The 24,128-nt window shown below is 41.6% G+C and overlaps 1 protein-coding gene across 3 annotated transcripts in view; it reads left to right on the top strand.

Annotated features, from left to right (window-relative positions):
• The window catches only part of CDKAL1 (CDK5 regulatory subunit associated protein 1 like 1), a 908,375-nt gene that overhangs the window by 681,937 nt on the left and 202,310 nt on the right, over positions 1–24,128 (top strand). For all 3 annotated transcript variants that reach the window (XM_044293876.1, XM_044293878.1, XM_044293877.1), the window contains one exon: positions 11,237–11,299. In XM_044293876.1, the coding sequence (XP_044149811.1) occupies positions 11,237–11,299 (63 nt within the window). The remainder of the gene's footprint in view (positions 1–11,236; positions 11,300–24,128) is intronic.

The following is a 24,128-nucleotide window of genomic DNA, read 5'->3' as shown; positions in this document are numbered from 1 at the left end:
ACAGAATAGGGCATAAAAAGATTCTGTATGGGCACTTTTATAGGGCATATTAATAAGTGCATTAGAAAAGTTTTTTCCTTTGGATGGGTAATTGGGGAATATGTGGCTCTTTATTTGGAGAAAACAGTCTGTTTCTGTGTATTTTTCATCTGTTTAGGAACTTAGTTTTGGTCCATGAGCATCATGCTCATGGTAATCTCACAAGTATACAGTACACTGTGGTTCACAGGGTATACTTGTGAGATTACCATGACGCAACCTCAATGCTTTTCTGTGACCTTGTTGCCTTTGCAGAAACTCCTACATGATGAAACTCCTACATGATTGCCCATGATCCTGTTTAGCATGGGGGAAAATTTAAGGTTGGCATAATCTCTGGATTTTGCTGGGATTTACATGCAACAAGATGTTGCCATGTAGCATAACCTGAATAACTGCAGTCCTTTACTTCCTCCCAGCAAAAATAGAGAGATGGCTAGATAAATGCAGAATGAGAGAGACATAGCTAAAATAACTTACTCAAACAGGTTATTGCAAATTGTTTGTGTGTGTAGCTTATAAAGTCTTGTGATCACAGCAGCATCAGCACTGATGCAAGCAGGCAAAAATGTATTGTAAGCCAACAGGCTTCATGGCAGAGTGACTAACCAGACCTCAAGAGGGAAAATCAACAGCAGTGGTTAAAGGAGTTTTCCGGTTTTCTCAAATTGATAATTTATCTTCAGAGATAGGTCATCAATATCAGATTAACAGGAGTCCGACTCCAAGCACCTCCACAAATCAGCTGTACGGGCACTGAGTTCTCTTCACTGTTTACTTGTTCGCAATCAACAATGCAGTATAATTACAGCTCCTCTGTCTGTCTCCAACTGCTCGGTCCCATTTAAATGAATAGGATGGAGAACCTATAATTACATTGCTCGCCACTCTTGAAAATCCTAGTACCGCACAGATGGTAACTCCAATAATTATTGACCCACAGTGCCCTCAAAAATACTTGACCAGCAAGTAGTGCCCCTGGCAGTAATAGTGCAGTAAGCCTAGTGTCCCCAAAATAATTTTGATAAACTGATACTGTCCCATAAGTGTTCCCAAAATTCCCAATAATAATAATTATCTCTCACAGTGCTTTGATGTAATAATGTTCCCCATTGTCTCAATTAGTAAAAAAAATAAAACACTATAATGCCCTCAGAAGTGATTTTGCCCCTAATAATGGCTGCCAGTAGAAAAAATGCCCCATTGTAACATGTGGCTGTACATAAAATGTGCTTTTGTGTGCCGGTACAAAAATGACTCTTTATAGTGTGCGCGAGTACAAAAATACCCCCTTATAATGTGTGCCAGCACAAAAATGCCCCCTTATGTGTGCCAGTACAAAAATGCCCCCTTATGTGTGCCAGTACAAAAATGCCCCCTTATGTGTGCCAATATAAAGTCTGCTTATGTGTGCCAGTACAAAAAGTGCCCCCTTAGAATGCAATGCATGCCCGTACAAAAAAGTGATGTCAGTATGATCCTTATTTCCTTATCTACTGACACATCCTCAGGTGTCATTTTTTTGTACTTGCACACAATATAATTGAGCACTTTTTTTACTGGCACGCATTGCATTCTAAGGGGGCACTTTTTTCTACTGGCAGCCATTATGTGAAAGAGCCCTAATGCTCCTCTGACCTTGTCCCAAAAAACAACAGTCATGGGTTCTTCTAGGTTGCTGCCTAATGCTCTAAAAATGTGAAAATAGTTGAGGACCACAAAGCAGGAGAAATGCTATAAGAAGATAGCAAAGTGTTTTCAGGTTGCCATTTCCTTAGTTCAAAATGTAATTAAGAAATGGCAGTTAATAGGAACAGTGAAGGTCTAGAAGACCAAGAAACATTTCTGAGACAGCTGCTCGTAGGATTGCTGGAAAGGCAAATCAGATCTCCTGCTTGACTATAAAAGACCTTCAGGAAGATTTAGCAGACTCTGGAGTTGTGGCCTCCACAGATATGTCCTTCATGAAAGAGTCATCAGAAGAAAACCTCTCCTGTGTTCCCACCACAAAATTCTGCATCAGAAATTTGCAAAAGAACATCTAAACATGTCTGATGCCTTTTGGAAAGAAGTCCTATGGACCGATGAGGTTAAAATTTAACTTTTTGGCCACAATGAGAAAAGGTATGTTTGGAGAAAAAAAGGGCACAGAATTTCATGAAAAGAACACTTCTTACCTTTAGTAACGGCGAGATGAGACCGTGCCGACCACCACCTCGCCTGAAAACAGCTGCACGCTTCGGCGCTTTCCTGTTTTGGTAGCTCTTATTGCCTTGCATGAGAGCTACTGAAGCAGCATAGCACAACCAGCTTTGCGGTTTCCCTCACAAGAAAAGATTGTAAGCTCTTGCGAGCAGGGCCCTTGTTCCTCTTGTTCTAATTATTGACTTGTCTGTTGCTATGCTATTTGACTGTATGTACATGAACCCCTGAATTGTAAAGCGCTGCGGAATATGTCTGTATATAAATAAAGAATATTATAATCATGCTTTTGGATTGCATTACAACCAATGGCACAGGGAACATTTCATGGGTAGAGGGAAGAATGCATTTAATTAAATTTAAGCAAATTCTGGGAGCAAACATAACACCAACTGTAAAAAGGCTGAAGTTGAAAAGAGGATGGCTTCTACAAATAGATAATGATCCTAATCACACCTCAAAATCCACAATAAACTTATTTAAAAGAACAAGCTCAAGGTTTTGCCACGGCCCTAATAGCCCCCTTATCCGAAAATAATTCAAGATCTGTGGATAAACCACAAAAGAGCAGTGCATGCAAGACAGCCCAGGAATTTCAATTTTTCTTTTGTTATTTTGAAAATGTTAAAGATCTCAAACTGTATGCCTTTTGGAGATAATTTCATAATCAACTTGCTTAACTGTTCACAGTAACAGTAATTTTGACCAGGGGAGCCCAAGCCTTTGCATGCCACTGTATGTAGCATTTTCAGAAGTAGAGGTGGGGGAACTTGCCAAGAGAGATACTGTATTGTCTATGGTCTGTTATTAACAGTCATAACATATTCAGCTTATGCCTGGCAACATGAGAAAATGATTCATTAGGGAATGTGAATGCATTTTTCCTAAAACATAGCCATACCAGCATGTATACTTACCCCAATTAATTTACGTAGATCACTGTTCCTAAGTAATATGTTATGTTTGATGTGCAGTGCTTTCAGGTTTTCCTCAGTTAAAAACAGCAGTAGATTAAGGTGAATACCTTTGCAGGTTGTGTTTGTCCATCAATCAAACAGTATAGGCATGCCAGATACCCTGCTAAATCAATGAATTTCAGAATCCATGCACTATGTATGGTGAGGCCAAACCACTGGTATGCTGAAAGTCATTGTCTAGGCCAGTGATGGTAAACCTTTTAGAGACTGAGTGCCCAAAGTGCAACCCAAAACCCACATATTTATCGCAAAATGCCAACACAGCAATTTAACCGGAATACTACAGTCCAGTATAGTATATCTACCATGTACGTTATCATTTAGCTATAACAGCCTGCCTACTTTCAGTGCGCTGCCTGTGCTGGTGAATGGTAGGAAAAGTCGAAGGCATATTGGTTAACCGAAGACTTTTTCTAGGGTGTGGATGCCCACAGAAAGGGCTCAGAGTGCCGCCTCTGGCACCTGTGCCATAGGTTCGCCGCCACTGGCCTAGGCAATCCAGCCTTCTGTGTGTATTGCCCTAGACTGCTTAGTGAAATGAAACCTTCCTCATCCTATGACCAGGGTTTTACAAGCTTGTACTTTGTGACTACATATTGAAAGCATAGCACCCACACAAGGCCTACCAAGCTAATGCAAAAACATCTGTAGCATTTAGACACTGGTACTATTAATTGGCACAGTGCATATCATATGTGGATGGTAGGCAGCCTTAGGAAAGAGCCATGCACATTATATTGTATCATGACAGTAAGGGTACCTACACACATTGTGGATTTTCCTCAGAAAATGTGCAAAGAAAAAAGACTCCATAAAGACCGCTCATAAATCTCACTTTTTTGTGCAGTTTATGTGCAGATTTTCTGTGCATTTAACCAATGCCCAAAAAAAGTCTATGGGGAAGCCATGAACTCTCTGAATTTGTAAAGCGCTGCGGAATATGATGGAATATTGATGGATTATTATAATATACCAGCTGTGGATCCACAGAAACTTTTGACATGCTGCTGATTTAATGTAGCACTCCCACAAAATTTGTTATTTTCTCACGTGTTAGAAAGGGACATGATGTAATCTGTAGTGAAAGTAATCTTACTAGTGACTGTATTTGTGAATAATAACTAGGGGTGCACCGAAATTTCGGCGGCCGAGAATGCACCTAATCAGTTTCTGCCGATATTTTTACATATCGGCTGGAAATAGCGGGGAGGGACTGGGAGGAGGAGCTGGGGGCCGGTGCGTTCGCTGTGCTCCGGCCCCCAGCTCCAGTAGTTATAAAATGTTGTACAATTAATAAGCATTCTATTCATGAGGCCCCCCTCTGCAGTATTACATTCAATACAGCCACATCCTACTCACAGGGCTGTGCTGGCCGGCCGGGCAGACGAGCGGCAGCGTCACGACTGACGTCACATGCCTGCGCCGCCTCCTTCATTCAGAAAGTAGGCCGGGCACATGACGTCAGTTGTGACGCTGCCGCTCCTCTGCCCGGCCGGCCAGCATTAAGATGACAGCCCTGTGAGTATGATGTGGCTGTATTGAATGTAATACTGCAGAGGGGGCCTCATGAATAGAATGCTTATTAATTGTACAACATTTTATAACTACTGGAGCTGGGGGCCGGAGCACAGTGAACGCACCGGCCCCCAGTTCCTCCTCCCAGTCCCTCCCCGCTATTTTCTATTAATTGTACAATGGGGGGGGGGGGGGGGGGTCTGTGGATGGCACTGTTATGGGGTGGGGGTCTGTGGATGGCACTGTTATGGGGTGGGTGGGGGTCTGTGGATGGCACTGTTATGGGGTGGGTGGGGGTCTGTGGATGGCACTGTTATGAGGTGGGGGGGGTCTGTGGATGGCACTGTTATGGGGTGGGTGGGGGTCTGTGGATGGCACTGTTATGGGGTGGGGGGGTCTTTTAAAAGTATTTGGGCAAAAAGGCAGTTTCGGTTTCGGTCAAGGGGTATCCTGAATTTTCGGTTTCGGACCAGAATTTTCATTTCGGTGCACCCCTAGTAATAACCTCTCTTCTGATCCTCAGCTGTGTCATGTGACCAACACTCTGATTTCCAACTGACAAAGGACAGTAATTCAGTAACTTCTCTATTAATTCCTTTGAGACTGACATTGAGGCTCTAATAGGAATACATAAAGAAACTGGCTTCCTGTCCACATATAAGATGCTGTGTCATTTGGAAAGTGTGAGTGTAATTTAGGTACAGTTTAGTTTATAGCTTGTTTTATCCAAATCATATGAAAATCTGAGGAAATACAAACTTAATGGAATTAACCATTCCATGAGTGGATTAGCAATAGACCCTACAGGAAAATTTCCCGGTGCCCAGGGGGCCATTTAATCCCTCCTCAAGGTACATAAAAATCTGATGCTTTCAGCATTATTGTAGGAGCATCGGGCACTTATGCACCTGACCAGTGGCTGCAGGTGCCCTGCTGAATTCAATTATATTGCCGTCCTCAGGGTGATGATACAGCTTCATCCTGTGAGGTGGGTGGCACTATTTTGTGCTGCTCTGTGGTATTGGATTGTGCTGATGCAGGATTTAGTGCTGCACTGTCGTGTTTTCGTATTTGGTTCTGCTGGGGCAGTATTTTATCCTTCACTATGGTATCGCTGGCCCCACCTACTTCTGTTGTCCTGCCTTCTGTCAATTTGGACCTGCCTACAACATGAGGTAACCAAAGCAGAGCTGTGACAGACCTGCACTGCCTTTCATTAGGCACATCCGGCTATGGGCACCTGACTTCCGGCTAGTGGAACGCAGTTTGCGTTCCACCGTCTTGGCACTTCTTAGATGCGTTCCATATTGCATGTGTGACGTCCTATCCGCCCGAACTAGTATTTGTAATCTAGCGCCCGCAATTTACTAAGCCAATATTGCTGTTATCCTTATATATTTGGGTTTCTAGAATGCCAAAGAGGATATTATGGAGGTTTAGAAAGTTAGCATAGTGTTCAGCCAATCAGCCGGAAGTCACGTCAGACGTGCGGTTTCCAACAAAGCCTTTAAAGGGAAACACTAGTGTGACGGCTGGTGCGTTCCTTTTTTTTCTTGGTGCCCATATCATGTGTGTTTCTTTTACCACTTGCAGCACTTATTTATCAACTAAGTGCTGAATATCCCCTGATGAGCTATTATGATATCTCCTTTTGGGGAAACTCATCGGAGGGGTGTTTCATGCTAGCAGGGACACTTAGGGTATCTGAGGGCTTAGCTCTGCTTTCAGGCAGGGGTAGCCGGTAGGGACAATTTGGGGAGAATACACCTTCCCAACCCCATCTTGTCGGCTGCTAGCCTACAGACCACCTGGTGTCAAGTAACCATGAGTCTTTCAACATTTGGAGACTATCTGGTGACAAGTAACCGTGAGTTTTAGAACAAACAACCTCTGGTTATTTAATTGCATGCTCTAAGTTCTACCAAATGTGCAGGTGTCATACTGGTTACTGCCCTTTGCTGCTTTCTAATATGATATATGCATTACACTGACTGTTGTATCTTGAGTGTAGGCATGAGATATTAAGCTATCTATTCTATCTTTATAGTATTTGTTTTTGGGGTTTGGTTATTTTACCTTGCTAATTATATTAAAAGTAAAATTTTAGGGGTTTCATGCTCAGTGATATTTTTCTGCCTACAACTGCCTACAACATGAGACCACTTTGAGCCCATCTCATTTAACATTTTCTACGCCAGTTTATGGAGTGGAAAATGGTCTCCCTTGCTGGTGTAGTTAAAACCATACTTGCACAGACATTGGAACCATGCGCAAAAGCTATGTAGAAGCCTTCGCCTCTACAGAACTTTGTCGCATCCGCCACCAGTGCATGGGGATTAATCCCGGTTTATAAATCACTAGTCTTAATAAATGAGCCCTATAGTGTGTCAGAGCAAGCTAGTTGCATGGTGTAGACTAAGCCTACTTTAACACTCGTGTTTTGGCCTTCCGTTTGTGAGATCCGTTCAGGGCTCTCACAAGCGGTCCAAAACTGATCAGTTTGCTTTCTAATGCATTCTGGATGGAAAAGGATCCGCTCAGATTGCATCAGTCTCCATTCCGCTTTGGAGACGGACACCAAAACTGAGCCAAACGGACACAATCTGGCACAATAGAAAACGTATCCATCCTCCATTGACTTTCAATGGTGGTCAAGACTGATCCGTTTTGGCTATGTGATAGATAATACAAACCGATCCGTTCTGAACGGATGCAGATGGTTGGATTATCGGAACGGATCCGTCCATGACTGATCCGCACAAAACTCCAGTGTGAACGTTGCCTTACTGAGGTTCCTATTTATATTATGGTAGTAAAGCAATAAAACCTGAATAAAATGTCTGTCCGTTAAAACTCCTTCATTGTAGTATTGTGTCAACACTGGGTGTGAAAAATTCCTCAAAGACCCTATTTCTCGCATCATGTGATTCCAATCTTGGTGACATTTTGCATCCTGATGAGGACAGTTCTTGTTTTCTGTTGATTGCCAAAATGCCACAGAATGTGGAATTTTTTCCAAAGTCAAGCGAAGGTGAGCAGCTGATTAATTTGACTGGAGATTTGTTAATGTCTACGGTTGATTGGCGTCAGGCAAAGTGTTGTGTTCTTGTTTTGCTTCTCTTGTGTACTGTAAGTTTCATATTTAATAAAGGAAGAATTTTTCCAAAACTTGACAATGCTTTGCCTGCAAATTAGGAACGTCTGCCGAGATTTTCAACACTCAGCTTGAGCATCGTACACAAAATACAAATGAAAAAGAATATTCTCGTCTCTATTCATGGTTGAAGCGTGAAGCGTTGCATTGTGCCTTGTCAGTTTCTCAAGGTCACTTCATTCTTTCGGTAGTATGTAGATTTGTTTACATCTGCGGCCTGAGAACAAGCACAGATATTATTGTAGGCAGAGAGTCTATACTATAGTGGTATCAGACCTCACTTCTACAGCTTCTACTATGCATTAATAGACTTATATTGTATTTTACGTTATTCCAAGTTTAACTCATGGTTATCAGTGAGTTAGTCTTACTTTTGTTAACCCCTCCTTCTGTCACTCTATCAGCGCTCAGTGGTGCGATTGCAGGGTGCCAGTGGTTATCTTGGCAGCCTGGGGTTTAACAATGGCCTTCAATCCTGCAATTACTACGTGTCCAGTAGTCTGTCCCTAATGTGTATACCAATGAATTATAGAAATATTCAGACTGTGAAGCCCTAATGGAAGAGGCTGGCGGAGGAAGCAGAAAGGCTGTTGGTGCGGCTTGAGTGAATGTTCTGTAGCTATTGTTCTTTGAATGGTTAGATGGAACCTCGATTCATCGGACATGATGTGCTGCGACGGTTCCATATTACCGTCTACGATCATATCCAGTAGCCTATTATAGTACCTTGCATGCTTCTGTTTATCTCCCTCCTTTAACTGTTGCACAGTGGACACAGTAGGGCTTCAGATGATGCAATTTCAGTACTTGTTAGGATGTTCTACTGATGTGCTCCTGCTGGAATAATTCTTCAGTCAATTTCTTCAGGCTTTTTATAATACTTGCCAGGATGTCTACAATGACAGGTGTCCAAACATGTGGTTGTGTATATTTTTGGGCATGGGATAAAGATCCTGTTTTATTCCACTTCTGCACCAAAACGCATATGCTGACACGATCTATCGAAGTTCTTTATTAAATCAAATCGGGCATCTTGGACACAAGGACCAGTTGACTAGCAGGGAAGGAGGTGAAGACCTCATTCATTTCTTAAACTGCTCTGTTAGGGCTCATGCAGACGGCCGTTGCCTGGCTGGGCCCTTATTGTGACAATATATGGGCCTCGGGTGTTTGTGCACCAAATCACAGATGCGGATCCATTCACTTGAATGGGTCCACAATCCGGAAGGTGCTGTGCAGAACGGAGGCACAGAAGCACTATGGAGTGCTTTCGTGGGGTATATCTCTGTGCCTCCGCACCGCAAAAAAATAGAACTGCCTATGGCAAATTGCGAATACTAATGGTCTTTGCCAAATCATTTATCTGGTGTTTTTTTCTATGAACTTAAATGTGACAGTAAATCAAGTTACGGTATTTCTTCTGTAATTTTTACCTTCCAAGGGAATAGCATATGTGGGATTTTAATTAAAAAAGGGAAAACTTAATTAAAGCCTTATTGTGTACAAGGAAATTGTAAAATGAAGAGATACTTGAATGCTTTGATTAATGACTATAAGTTTTGTGTTATGAAGGATGGTATGCATTGGAATGTACACAGATGACACTACTATATTAAATCCACATGGATCTTTGTTAATGGAACCGAAATATTCACAGGAATATAAAACTTTCAAAGACATTTGTAGTACATATAAAAGGTCCCTCAATGTATATATCCATTAATGTGTGCCATTTCACTCTTCTTTATGATTCCTCGCTTTTTTAGTAACTAAACTGCTGGGAATCACTTCAGTCAACATCCAAAATTAGTGTATAATCTGAAAATCCTCTCAAAATGAATAAAATGGTATCTGTCTAACGTTTGATACATCTTAGCTCCAGATACTGAAACTTGCTACACTAACTTAATTTTGATCAATACAATTTGCTAATGTATTTCCAGTCATGTATAGTTAAAAGGGATTCTCAGGGATTTTCATATTGATGCCCTATTCTCAGAATAGGTAATCAATATTAGATTAATGTGTGTCTGACTTCTGGCACCCCGACTATAAGCTGAGGAAGCCACAGAGCTCACTGGATCTCCTTTAAGATCGCCAAGCAAAGCGTTGTCCATTGGATAGCAGCTGTACTTGGTATTACAGCTCAGCCCAATTCACTTGAATAGGACTGAACTGCTTCTAGACCATTTGACTGATGAACGTGATGTCATGCGGCTTAGGAAGTGGCCTAAGTGGCCACAGAGTGCCACAGCCTCTAAAGTCAGACACCTTCGATGTTAATGACTTATCATGAGGACAGGCCATCGGTGTCAAAATCCTGGAGAACCCTTTTTAATCGCATTTGTGAATGAAATCTTAAATCCACGATGTTAAAGTGACTCAAATGAAGAGAGATGTTCTGAAACAATAAAAAAAATATATATATACTCCTCAGTTAGTTCCCTACCAAACCAGCACTGGTGTGTGTTTAGTTGATTGTACTGGTGACGTAGCTGTATACCCCACTGCAGCCAGTCATTGGCCTCAGTAATATATGGACAGAGCAGAGGATCAGAATGGCACAGTATACATCTTTATACATCTTCAACTATCTCTCCTGTATCCTCCCCAGCTTCCCCCATACAAATAAACTTCTGGCGGCAGCTTATCTCCCAGGTGCACAAAAGGATCAGGAAAAAATATTAATTTTGCCTGAGCTTTGTTTTCTCAACATTATCTGTCGAGGGAGTTTTAGGAACTCCCCACGCATTCAGCCGAACCTGCCGAGAATTACTAACATGTATGGCCAGCTAGTTTCACACTGGTATTAAAACCATCTGGCAGTCAAGTTCATATCTGTCATAGCTGGATATTGCCTATCCCTTGCCGGATCCCGATACTCATGCCGGAAGCAGGCCGGGTGCCATTATAATTGATAGGTCCTGGCTGTGCCCCAGCTGTGCCAGATACGATGGACTCAGAGGAACAGCCTACCAGATGACTTGAACAGCAGTGTGAAACTAGTCTTACTCCCCATGAACAACTTGTCAGGTTTGAAGGTGTTTAACAGCAGATTATTCCACCAGGTTTAGGTAAATACGGCTTCAAAAGGAACGTGATGTAAACTGTGTACCTCTTGAATAGATCACTTAAGAAGCAATTCTATATACTAGGCAGACTTAATTATTAATCCCGCACTTGTATTACACTAAACAGCTATAATCTATTACGAACCCTGTTCATTTCTCTAGAAAGCAATTCACTCCCGCAGAAAGTGCTAGTGAAAGTAGAGCATCCTTATCAGATGTTTACTTGTGTTTTTTTTTTGCCTCAAGTATGTCTAATATGTGGGTTTTTTCTATTGTAGAAGAAACAACGAACAAAGGAACTGTCCCAACTGTTTCATTCATACAACCCTTATGACCACAAGGTAAGGTTAACATCCACTGAAAGCAAACCTGATCACTGTGCTTATTGTGTTTATTCAGTACATTAATTGGGAGGGGTATTTGTAAGGCAAATATTTTCTACGAATTTTAAATGTCTGCATTAAATGACTGCCTTTTCTCTCTGTTATGTTAAATATCCTTTTTTTGAGAGAGTATATAAAAAAAAAGACAAGTGGGTACACATCTGATATGAATGGAGTGCCATCCATGCTAATAAATAATTAAACCAATAAAAAACATTTAAAAATCTGCACATTACAAGATAAAAGCAATACTTACTTTATTGAACAACACACAAAAAGATAAAAATATTGTATATAATAAAGCTTGACAAAAGCTAAATCCAGTGAACATGTGCACACCCAGTCCTAAAATGCTGAGAATTGTATGCTGCCAAAAGACACCAAATGCAGTACATATAATATAAATGTCCAGGCAGTCAGAGTGCACAGATAACACGCCCCATGCGTATCGCTGTAATCACCCGCTTCCTCAGTGTCCTAGGTGGTGCTGCTGTTGTACATCTATTTATATGTATCCTAATAAGAAAACCATAATCGCCTGGTCAGAGGCAGAGCATAATATGGGTATAATGTAATGGAGTGTCAGCATCAGTTACAAAAACTGAACTGCACTGCACATGTGCAATATGGTGTGAAACCGGAACTGTGTTCCAACATCCGTTCCACAGACTAGACCATATCTGGACCCTGGAAAACTCCCTTAAGCAGCAGAACTATTTACTGGATGTAAGATACAAATGGACAAAATGATATAAACTTTTCCAGAGGTTCCTCTTGAAGGTAGGCTACAAGAAAATAAGTGAAGACATGTATTATCAATATGCAGATACTAAAGTGCACCTAGATATCAGAAATGTCTTCATTGTAAATTCCATGTTGCTGACATTTTTGCCATTTGCTATAGAATATAAAAATTTACTTTTGTGTCACTACTTGCCATTTTTTCTTCTTACAATCACCTTGTCTGTCAAGACTGGATATTCTTCCTTCAGTAAGGGCTCTTTTACACTTGAACTTTTCTTTTCTGGCATAGAGTTCCGTCGTCGGGGCTCTATGCCGGAAAAATCCTGATCAGGATTATCCCCATGCATTCTGAATGGAGAGAAATCAGTTCAGGATGTCTTCAGTTCAGGACCGGAACGCTTTTTGGCCGGAGAAAATACCGCAGCATGCTGCGCTTTTTGCTCCGGTCAAAAATCCTGAACACTTGCCGCATCGACGGATGCGGAATAATAGCCCATTGAAATGTATTATTCCGGATCCGTCCTAACATCTTCAGTTGTTACGACGCAACGACGGATCCGGAAGTTGCGCCTGCGCCAGGAAGTAGGAAGGGCTTGGCTGGCGCGAAAAGAGACTGATCCGGAAATCCTGAAGCCAACATCAATGTTTTTTTTTCCAGATCCGTCGTACGGATCCGGCCCCATACCGGATCCGTACGACGGATCTGGAAAAAAAACATTGATGTTGGCTTCAGGATTTCCGGATCAGTATCTTACCAAAAAAGCCGGAAAGACGCATCCGGAAAGAAAACATTATGCGTTCTTACACGTTTTTCCGGATCCGGCGTGTAATTCTGGCAAATGGAGTACACGGCGGATCCGGACAACGTAAGTGCAGATCGCTAGTGTCTGACAGCTAATTAGGTCAAAATGTGGTGGTAGAAACCCTTTAAAACTATTAAAATATAATACATTTGATGTTTCCTTGTTGATAATTATTTGAGATTACTTATTGATAATGTGTTATTTATTTTTGTTTGTGTATTTATTGTATTTTAACTGCTATATCTTTTAATCTTATTGGATGTATTACATTTCATTATTATTTTTAACAATACTGTATGTTTTGAGAGAAAAGGAATTTTATTCTTAGAATCCCTGCCTTAGGCTACATTCACATCTCTGGTGAACATATCCGGCAGGTTGTTCCCGTAGAGAAAACTGCCGGATCCCTATTGACGATAATGGGATCAAGCGGTGATTCAGGCCCCTTTCTAGCATACAGATGCATCTGAGCTAAACTTGATGGTTAACGCATTAAATAAAGAATGGCAAGAAAATGTTAACTTATTTTTAAATGGCTTTAGTCACGAGAAAACTGATAACACTGTGTCGTGCTATCAGATTCCATTGTAAAACTACAACATAAATGCTGGGTTTCAGCCAGAGAACTACTGCTGCATTGTCCAGCTGACAGCCCGCATTTATGCCGGGACAACCCTCTGGATCAGGCATGCTGGAGATGTGAACGAAGCCTCAGTTACATTAGTACTTGTAACATAGTCGGTGTACTAGATGGTTTTTCCACAATTGGAGGGCGAGTCACTAATCTCTATTTTTAAAAATGAGAAAGTACATTTTTCTTAAATATGATCTCTTACATGCATACACATTCTGTTAGATGCACCTTCAGAAATAAATCGCCTATTGTAGGCATGCCCAACCTGTGGCCCTCCAGCTATCAGGGCATGCTGGGAGTTGTAGTTTTGCAACAGCTGGAGGGCCTCAGGTTGGGCATCCCTGACCTATTTGATACTAAGATGAATCTTTGCTTGCTACACCAATTTAAGAGGCACCACGTAGTGGTTGTCACAAATTCTTCATGAATTAAAAGGCCCATGACGAAGGAGTCTTCCCTAATATAGAGTTCTTATAATGTAGATATGGAGATTTATATTTTTCATTTGTTTTACATGGCCTTCAGCAAGCCATAAATATGACTTTTCAGCCAACAGATGGAGAAGTTTTCCAAAGACTGCTAGATGCAGCACTGAAGAGAGAGAAAAAAAATGTAAATGCTCCTTTTAGACCACCAAGTTGTTTCTTAAAGAGGAATTTCCAACTGGGACATTGATGGCAGGGGCGGATTGGCCATAGACCCTCCTCACAGCCCGTCAGTGGAAGTTTTTGGGATGTAGTTTGTGTTGCTGGGGCAGTATTTTGTGATGAACTGTGGTATCTGGCTCTGTTGGGGTGGTATAATGTGCCATAATAGGGTATTGCTGGCCCTTACATCAGTTTGGACCAGACTACAAAACAGGGCCACTTTTAGTATTTTTCCCAGGGCCACTTTAAGTTCCTTGTCCGCCCCTGATTCGCATATCGCTAGGATATGCCATCCATGTCGGATAGGTGTAGCTCCCACATCTGGACCCACGCCTATCTCCAGAACCTCCTGAAGTGAACAGAGAGCAGCCGCGCATGTGCGACCAACATTTGTTCACTGCTTTGGGAGTTCTGAAAATAGCAGAGCATGCTTATGATGAATGAAGAGCATGCCTCCTATCTGTGGTGTGATCTCCTTCACTTAGGGGACCCCGATCTTTAGATAGGAGCGGGTCCCAGAGTTGGGACCCCAACCTATCTAACACTGACGGCATTTCCTAGGGATATGCAATGAGTGTCCCCAGATTGGTCATGACTGAAAAATCTACCTCCAAAAAAACAAATATTGAAATTGGACTAGTCGCCTGTCATAATGAGCTCTGAAGGTATGACTAGAGGACTTAGTTGGTGCGTTACCTGTGCACAGAACCATTGCATCATCTTGGTATTCATTTGTGGGCACAGGTTGGATACATAGTGTCCAAAATGCTTTTGGTGGACAAATTAATATTAATGACTGCTAAACAGATTTTCTCACTGTGAATTGATTTCTCAGCGATGAATCAATAGGCTGCATTCTCTTGAGAACCGGTTAGGTACACAGAATGGCAGGCTAACGTTTATGTAGGTGACAGGTGCCCTTTAATGTTTTCCTGAAAGGTAATGCCTTCAAGAAAAGCAGGAGCAGATCAATCAATGTAAAGGTGAAAAGTGGAGCAGTATTTGATACTTGTCTCTCTTCTTGTGCAGCATATCGTCTTTATTCATAGCACAAGTAAAGGCTCTTATTCTTTTATTAGCGCTCGGATGGCGCGTGGCCGCACTCTACCCCTGCTGCCTCCTCTGTTCATATCCTTTGTGGCATTGTATCAAAGTGTCCTCAAATGATTTTGGCATTACTTGTGAAGACCTACACACTCCTTTACAAATTAGTTATTCAGCAATGTAGAATAGAATGTGACTGCAGATATATCCCTTTTGATGTTTGTTAATAAATTATTATAAGTTGTCTGGCCTGTGAGCGACTTTCCGAGCTGCCAAGAAGTATTCTCTTGGCCTCCTTTAATGCTCACTTGCTGCTTGCCTCTGAAAGCTTGCAGGTGAGCTGTAAAGTGTATCTCTGTGATTAATTGGGTTTTTCTTTGTGATCTTTGATTTTCTCTTAAGTAGAATAGTGTGGTATTAATTGACGGTAATTATTGAAAGTGACCACTGCCAAGAAATTGGGGCAGACTGGGAACTTAGTGGCCACAAAAAAAGCTGAAAGTGGCCCCATGTTGTAGGCCAGTCCAAATTGACAGAAGAAGGCAGGGCAAGAAATACTGATGTGCAGCACAAAATACCTTCCCAGCATTACCAAATACCACAGCGCACGCAGAATAAAATATTGTCCTTTTACCATAGTGAGGATGGTGATACATTGGAATTCAGGAGGGCACCTGTGGCTGCTGGCCAGGAGTATGAGTACCTGATGCCCCTGAAGGCATCAGTTCGTTAGGTACCTGGCCAGCGGCCATGAGGAGAGCTTTGAGTGGCCCCCTGGACATCGGCCCACCAGGCCAGTCTGCCCCTGCAAGAGATTGACGTGGTTAAATATTTTGGGAAATGTAAAACTTAGTATCGGATAATTTTGTGTTCTAGAAGCCTGGTATCTCCAGCCCGCCAATTTTCCTAGGCGTACCAGTGAGTGGTAAACATTCCTTGATTTCTGGTGTATTGAGGAGATGTTTCTCTTAAGATTAGGATATATCTAACCAGAATTACTGTTTGACAATCTAATACACTGATCAGGACTCTGAACTTGCAGCTACACCAGCAGATACACCAGTAGAAGCAAGTCTTGAAACTAGAAGAAGAAATCAACCAACAGAATTGTGCAACTTTGACCCTCTGTCAGTCTTGTAGGCTGTGGATGCATTTCTGCTTTCTAGCTTCCTACTGACACTGAGACCTTAGATGTTGTCCAGAGCCATGTGCGTGGGGTCTAATTTGATCTATAGATATGCCAGTTAATGTGGTGCAGTTCCTGCATATGTATAGAGTTCTAATGAGGGAGCTGTTTTTTTAACAAATGGCAAAATAGAATTTAGACTAAACAAAAGGATACTATAGTTTACCTGCTTGACTGTGTTGGCTTGCTAATAAGGTTTCGTTCACATTGAGCAGTCTTCTACATCTCAATGGGACTTTTGAGACCTCCATAATCTACTGTAAAAATGACCCTATTTACATGTATCAAATTTTTCGCTAAAAGGAATATATGCAACAAATCTGCATGTGTGCATACCCTTTTCATGCCATTTTACAGTAAGTTTTCTTTTGCGAAGCACCTATGCTCTGTATCCTGGCTTCCCAACATTTTTTCTGGAGCCTCAGCAAACGGTGAACCTTGACCTTACCAATGCATGGCATCCATACCAAAAAGACATGAATAGACAATAGGAATGGTGTAGTTAGAAGTATACTGTACAATAGATAGTGTTTCTCAAACTAGCTGTGATAGATTTTTTTTTTTCTTGTTCATGGGACAGAAGTATCTTTTCCTGGGACAGTGGGATTATGCATTCTATGCAGGATGCTCAGGGACCATGCTGTGCCTCATCAAGGTTCAACTTACTGCTTCTATGGTCACTAACTTTTCACACAACTTTGCCTAAATCGATAGTACAGGTAAATGGAAACAATGCTTTAATACATTATATCTTTATAGAGAAAAAGGCTTCTGTGTGCTTCCATTTTCATGCCTACACATTGCAAAAGATAGGACATGTCCTATCTTTCACTGTATCTTGAGGATCGTGGACCGATTGAGTAAATGGGTCCTCGCCACGATAAGTAGTACACATGGCCGGTGCCCGTGATATTCAAATGCCCCACGGTCGTGTGCAGGAGAACTAAGGGTACTTTCACACTTGCGTTTTTCTTTTCCGGCATAGAGTTCCGTCACAGAGGCTCTATACCGGAAAATAACTGATCAGGCATATCCCCATGCATTCTGAATGGAGAGTAATCCGTTCAGTTTGCATCAGGATGTCTTCAGTTCAGTCGTTTTGACTGATCAGGCAAAAGAGAAAACCGTAGCATGCTACGGTTTTATCTCCGGCGAAAAAAACTGAAGACTTGCCTGAATGCCGGATCCGGCATTTTTTTCAATAGGAATGTATTAGTGCCGGATCCGGCATTCAAAATACCGGAATGCCGGATCCGTCTTTCCGGTCTGCGCATGCGCAGACCTTTAAAAATTAAAAAAAAAAAAAAACGGATCCGTTTTGCCTGATGACACCGGAAAAACGGATCCGGTATTGCAATGCATTTTTCTGACTGATCAGGCATTTTTCTGACTGATCAGGATCCTGATCAGTCTGAAAAATGCCTGATCAGTCAGAAAAAATGACATCCGTTTGCATACAATTTGCCTGATCAGGCAGTCAGTTCAGGCAACGGAACTGCCTGCCGGAATCAAGCAACGCAAGTGTGAAAGTACCCTAAATCGGTATTTATTCCTTGCACTGCCTTCCTGAAGAGATTACTGTTATGATAGCTGGAGGTAAGCAGTTTGAGAGTCAAATCTCCTGACCAGTAGCTACAATAAACACAAGTTAGTGATAAGTAGACATAGCAGTATGGTGAAAAAACATAAATCATTGGTTTTCTCTCTGAGGTGCCACCCTCCTCCTTCCTGACACCCTAGGCATGTGCCCTTATGTGCCTTATTGTAAATACGACCTGGCTCCCAGGAACCCATATCTGGCGCACTTGTCTCTCCCCTTTGTGTGGGTGGGCAGCAGATTATCACAGGTGAAAGTCAAGCAGCTGCATCTCCCAGGACTGCATTGCAATAAGCTCTTTTTAACCTATTCTTCCCCTGCATCGAAAATAGAAAAGCAAAGAAAATATACATAAAAATACCTAACAATATTTTGAATGAATGTATATTGCAATAATACTAAATTTGAAATGCCCCATTCATTGCATAGTAATACTTTTTGTGGAATAAAGCTTTTGATTCTGGTTTCTTACTGCCTTCTTTGAACTTTCCACAATTCAAGGAAATGTATCTTTACTTTTTCTCTATGTATATATTTAGTGGAAAATGTCAGCATCTCAGGCAGTCTTTTTGCTGCATCTGTTAAGACCAAAGCCCTGCATTGTAGCCATCTCACTGCACATAATTCTTTATTCAACACCACTTTGTCAATCTAACATTTCATCTTCCTTGGATAAAATGGATATCAATAATAATTGTGTTATGGTAATAACGGTATTGATGTATGCATGTTGTCTACAGAGCTCTTTGAATATAACAATATAAGCATATGCTTATTAGATTAGGAAACAAAAATGAGTAATTTGTTTTAATTACTTGGAAATATAATTACTTGCGGGATGGTTAGACGCACGGGAAAAAAGATGCTGCTACATTGTTTGAAGCAAATAGGGAATTTCAATGTAGAACAGGAGATGCTTTTGCAATAAGCCTCGTTTTAGTGTATGCAGTAAGATACAGCAAATTCAAATGGGCCAAGTATACACAGAGCTCAAAAACTTTTAATCCTCACAAGATGTGCTTTCAATCAAGTGATTTTATATATATATATATATATATATATATATATAAATAATCTGCCATAATGATATTTGGGACTCACCAGAGGAAATGATTGTCAGGCTAACCCCTCCATCTATGAGGAACGTGGTTATGTCCAGTGTTATTCACACTGTATACTTGTCATTGCACACATACAATCATTTCACATATAATTATTAATAAAGGAAAGTTAGCTGTATAACAAGAGTTTGCTGCAGTCTCCAGAGTACTATAACAACTAAAAAGGCAGGTCAAAGCTTCAATCAAAAGCAATAAAAGCTACTCCACAAGCACATTCTAATAATGTGGAATACTTCTTTCAATATATCCATATGAAGAACACACTTTGTAAAGAGGGCTCCCATTGTTACTAGTAATGGCACAATCAACGAAGTCATGCTCTGTATCCCTATAATCCCTCGGCTACTGGCTGCTGTTGACCATTGTGTCTGTAAGATGACTACATGGCATTTACTAACATAGTCTTTGTTGGTATTCTGTGCCGTTTGCTATATTTCATAAGATCCAGAGATCTCCCCATCCATTGTTCTACTAGATTTATATAAACCTGACAGCTCAAGGGGAGTGTCTTCTGCTGGAGCTAAGGGGGAGTGTCCATGCTCTCCCTATCAACGCAGGAGGCAGTTGAAGGATGAATCTGAGCATGTGCGACCATCTCAATGAGCAGGACAAAGGAATGAGAAAAAATAAAAAGCAGGTGACATTATAAAGATATTTTATTGAATAACTCAGTGGCTATGCTAAATCTTTAATTACATGTAATTACAATAGAAATCAGATCCAGGTGCTGGTTTAAAAAACAGAATATTTTTCATGGGACAACCCCTTAAACTTACTAACCGTTCTGCCCCAGTGCTCTGGCAGTAGAAGTGGGAGGGCTTCTTTAGCTACTTATATCTCTGGATTGGTAACAGCTAGAGATATGGGCTTTGTCTTGTTGTTTGAAAGATGACTTTCCAAGCTTTCAAACAATACCAGAACCACAGCATTATCTTCACTAAATTGGAAGATATCGCTGTTAGAAATTGGGATGGCAGTGAATGCATCTGAAAGTGAAAGTAAATGCAGATGTTACCATAATTATTCCCGAACTGTGATATCTCCTGCTTATGTTGTGCTAATGCTGTGGTTCTGGTCTTGCATGAAAGCTTGGACTGCCAGCTTTCAAACAAGACCATGTCCATGTTTTTAGCTGTACCTACCAATCCAGAGATATGAGCCGCTAAAGCAGTCACCCCTGCTCCTCCCCCTGCACTGTTAGGATGTTAACTTGCAGATCACTAGATCTAATGATTTTAAAATGCCTTTCCCAGACTCTTGTAGCAACTGGAATAAAAATGCACAGTTCTCACAACTGAGTGTGGTACATCAATTGCCTGAAGTAGGAATGGTAAATGCTTGTCGAGGTTGAGACGAGAAAATGGATTTTGACTTATCATATTCCTCGACTTAATTTTTAATTGGCAGAAAAGATTATGTAAAGTGTAACTTTTGCTGCTTCTGCTGCTTTCCTTTATTCACACATTAGCAGACATGTTCTTGGACCGTACTTATCAAGTCTCTCGAATTCTACTCTTCGGCCTCTCCTTGACATGTCCTTCCCCATGGATTCATGATAATGCACATTAGAAACAAATGGAAACATATGGACAACACAGCGAAAAACAATGCTATCATCTGTGAAGTAAATTTGCTTCAAGAGAACCTTTACGCCCTTGACAACATTTATTTTTCTCATCGTTGGCCCCCTGGTGCTTTGTCCCACAATGGTGAGCACTTTGCTGCAGGCTAAGGGTCCAAGAAGTTTCTATTTCTGGGGCAAGATCATTACCTTCTTTTTTCATATGAACTCAATGCCATTAGTTTGCTGTAGTGTGTGTTATAACTCTGCTGGGATTTTGATCTGGTGTAGTGGAGCTGAAGAGTCAGTTTCTTCAGGCAAAGTTCTTTAGTGTGCCATTGCTTCGTAGGGTCATTTGATATATTTTAGATAGCTTATACTGGTTACTTAGAGGCAATTTACTATACTCATTGTATTGACAGTTTTTCAGTGTTGTGTAAAGCTCTGCTTTTATAAAATATACCCATAGTTCCTGAAAACATGAGCCTATATAGAAAGAAAACATATAAATTGTAGTGCATTATCCAGTTAGTGTAGTCAAAGTAATCTGAGGTTATTGGCTTTGGTATTCTGTATTATGCAAGTTACTACTGGTGGATGGTACATACTAACCAGCAGCAAATATACCATTGGTATAGCCTGTGCAGATGCATAGCTGCCCTTTAGGCAATGGAGACTATAGCAGAGTTATAAAGGAACCCAAGAGAATCTGACGTAGTGAGGGACTCTGATCCATCGGATGGGGATTGATTTAGAGATTCATAGTAAGGAGCACTATGATGAGCACTGTACTCTTGATAAAGTAGCTGTTAAAACAACAAGGGGCCCACATACGCATGCTATTCTTGTACAAGGACCCTCTATTATGACCACCACATACTAATATTATTTGGGTGGTAAAACTAGTGTTAACAGGGACATCCGTTAATACAGGGTGCCCAGCGCCGCCTTCCCTGTCTTAATCACCGCCCTCCCTGTCTACAGTGCCGCCTTCTTCACCTCAGCGTCGCCTTCGTAATCCTCCTGTCCATCTGCGAGTGCGCACTAGGCTCAGCCTGATGCGCCCGTGCGGACTCCTGGCAGCGGCTTCGTTGAGCCATGCGCGTCAGGCCGGCGCATGCGCACTTGGCTCAACGAAGCCGCTGCCAGGAGTCCGCACGGGCGCATCAGGCTGAGCCTAGTGCGCACGCGCGGGATCTGGCAGAGGGACGGGAGGATTGCCGAGGCGGCGCTGAGGTGAGGAATGCAGCACTGTAGACAGGGAGGGCGGCGCTAGGCACCAGGCGGCGATGAGTGCAGCCGGGCACCCTGTATTAACGGACGCCCCCTTGGGCACCTTAGGTAGGTGATTGACAGGTTATAAAAACCTGTTTTTTGGGGGCTAATAGAGCCACAAGCAGGTTTAATAAGGCCAGCTTAGGATTCATGTTATTTGTACGGACATGGGCATATCTTTAGGTTATAGGGGTAAAATCTCATGACATCCCTTTAAAGTGAACCTGTCACGAGGATTTTGTGTATAGAGTTAAGGACATGGGTTGCTAGATGGCCGCTAGCACATCCGCAATACCCAGTCCCCATAGCTCTGTGTGCTTTTATTGTGTAAAAACACGATTTGATCCATATGCAAATTAACCTGAGATGTGTCCTGTACGTGAGATGAGTCCAGCGTGAAGGAGCCCAGCACCGCCCTGTATCCTCAGAATCTCCTCCTTGCTACCAGACATCAAAAAGCCAGAGCACCGTAATCTCGTGATGTGCGAGCTAACGCATGCTCAGTTCCTTCCCTGAGGCTGATGCCAGCACAGGGAAGGAACACTATGAGGACATTGCGCATGCGCTAGCTCGCGCATCGCGAGATTACGGCACTCTGGCTTTCTGATGTCGGGGAGCAAGGAGGAGATTCTGAGGATGCGGGGCGGTGCTGGGCTCCTTCACGCTGGACTCATCTCACGTACAGGACACATCTCGGGTTAATTTGCATATGTACCAAATCGTGTTTTTTTACACAATAAAAGCACACAGAGCTATGGGGACTGGGTATTTTGGATGTGCTAGCGGCCATCTAGCAACCCATGTCCTCAACTCTATACATCAAATCTCGGGGACAGGTTCTCTTTAAAGTAAAAAATGAAAATCGGACATCCTATAGTACATGACTATCTCTTTCTAACAATGATAGAACCAGCCCTGTGCCTCACATGGATCCGGAGATCTCCACATTCATTGCTTTAGTCGATTTTCATCAAGATGACAGCTCAAGGGGGAGTGTCTTTTCTGCTGCAGCTCAGGGGCGTGTCTCGGCTCTCCCAATCACAGCACTCGAGGCAGTTGAAGGATGAAACTGAGCTTGTGCGGCCTCCTCAGTGAGCAGGACAAAGAAATATGAAAAAGAACAAACAGCAGGTGGTGTTATACAGATAGATTTCAGTGAATAACTCAGTAGCTATGCAAAATTGTTAATTACATGAAATTACAAAAGTATTCAGATCCAGTTGCTGTTTTAAAAACTGTAGAATATTTTTTGTGGGACAATCTCTTTTAAGGGCCCCATACACTTTAAATTTTCAGCTGAAAGAGCCAAGAATGGTGGGACTGGATGACATTCTCATGTGCATGGGGAGCTCCTAACTCACTTCCAGGAGATGAGCTTTCTCCGCTCTCACTATAGAATATACATTCACTTTTGGGCACGTATGTGTATGTGTATGGGGGAGTCGGGAGAGATCGCTTTTGGCCAATCATTTGGCCAGCAGCTATTGAATATGCATGCCCACCTTCATACATAATCTCTGCCTGCTCAGAATCTGTCCTGTTCGTACAAGGCCTTCACAAAAATAAAAATAAAAAACCATCAGTGAGAGAGAGATTATTAGTACCTAAAGAGCACATGTCAGCAGGATCAAACTTATTAAACCTGGCATAGTGCTGGGTAGGGTTGATCCTGCTGATTAAAATGACACATGTCTTGCGAAAATCAGTTGTGGCATTCATTGTTGACAAGTAGAGTGTAACATTTTAGTCTTGAGTTTGCTATTTTTAACCATTATAATGAGCATTTTACAAAATGCTCTTCTAAGGGAATGCTGGTGGTTATGCCTCATAAGATTGTTGTTATGGTTGTAATTTAAAAATGACTGTTTTATTTTTGCACAGATTTTACGTAAAATGTTGAACTCAAATTAGTGCAGTTAAGGGTTAAATGCTTTACTCATGCAACAATGTAATTCACGCAATTTGAAATATTACTGCTACACATTATACTATAAAATAGGTTGGATGTTGAAATAAAGTTACTAGTCTTGTGTCACCATTTATTTTAGTTGTGAAAGGCTGGCATTAAATATGCCACATAGTTTAAGGGTTCTTTCACACCATATTTTCTTTTTTATTTCCAGCAAGGAGTCATTTTTTAGGTAAACTGGATCAGATAACATTTTTAAGATAGTG

The sequence above is a fragment of the Bufo gargarizans genome, chromosome 5 (assembly GCF_014858855.1).
Source record: "Bufo gargarizans isolate SCDJY-AF-19 chromosome 5, ASM1485885v1, whole genome shotgun sequence".
In the NCBI taxonomy this organism is placed as follows: Eukaryota; Metazoa; Chordata; class Amphibia; order Anura; family Bufonidae; genus Bufo; species Bufo gargarizans.
The sequence above is the reverse complement of the archived record's forward strand: the minus strand, read 5'-3'. Positions and strand labels throughout refer to the sequence as shown.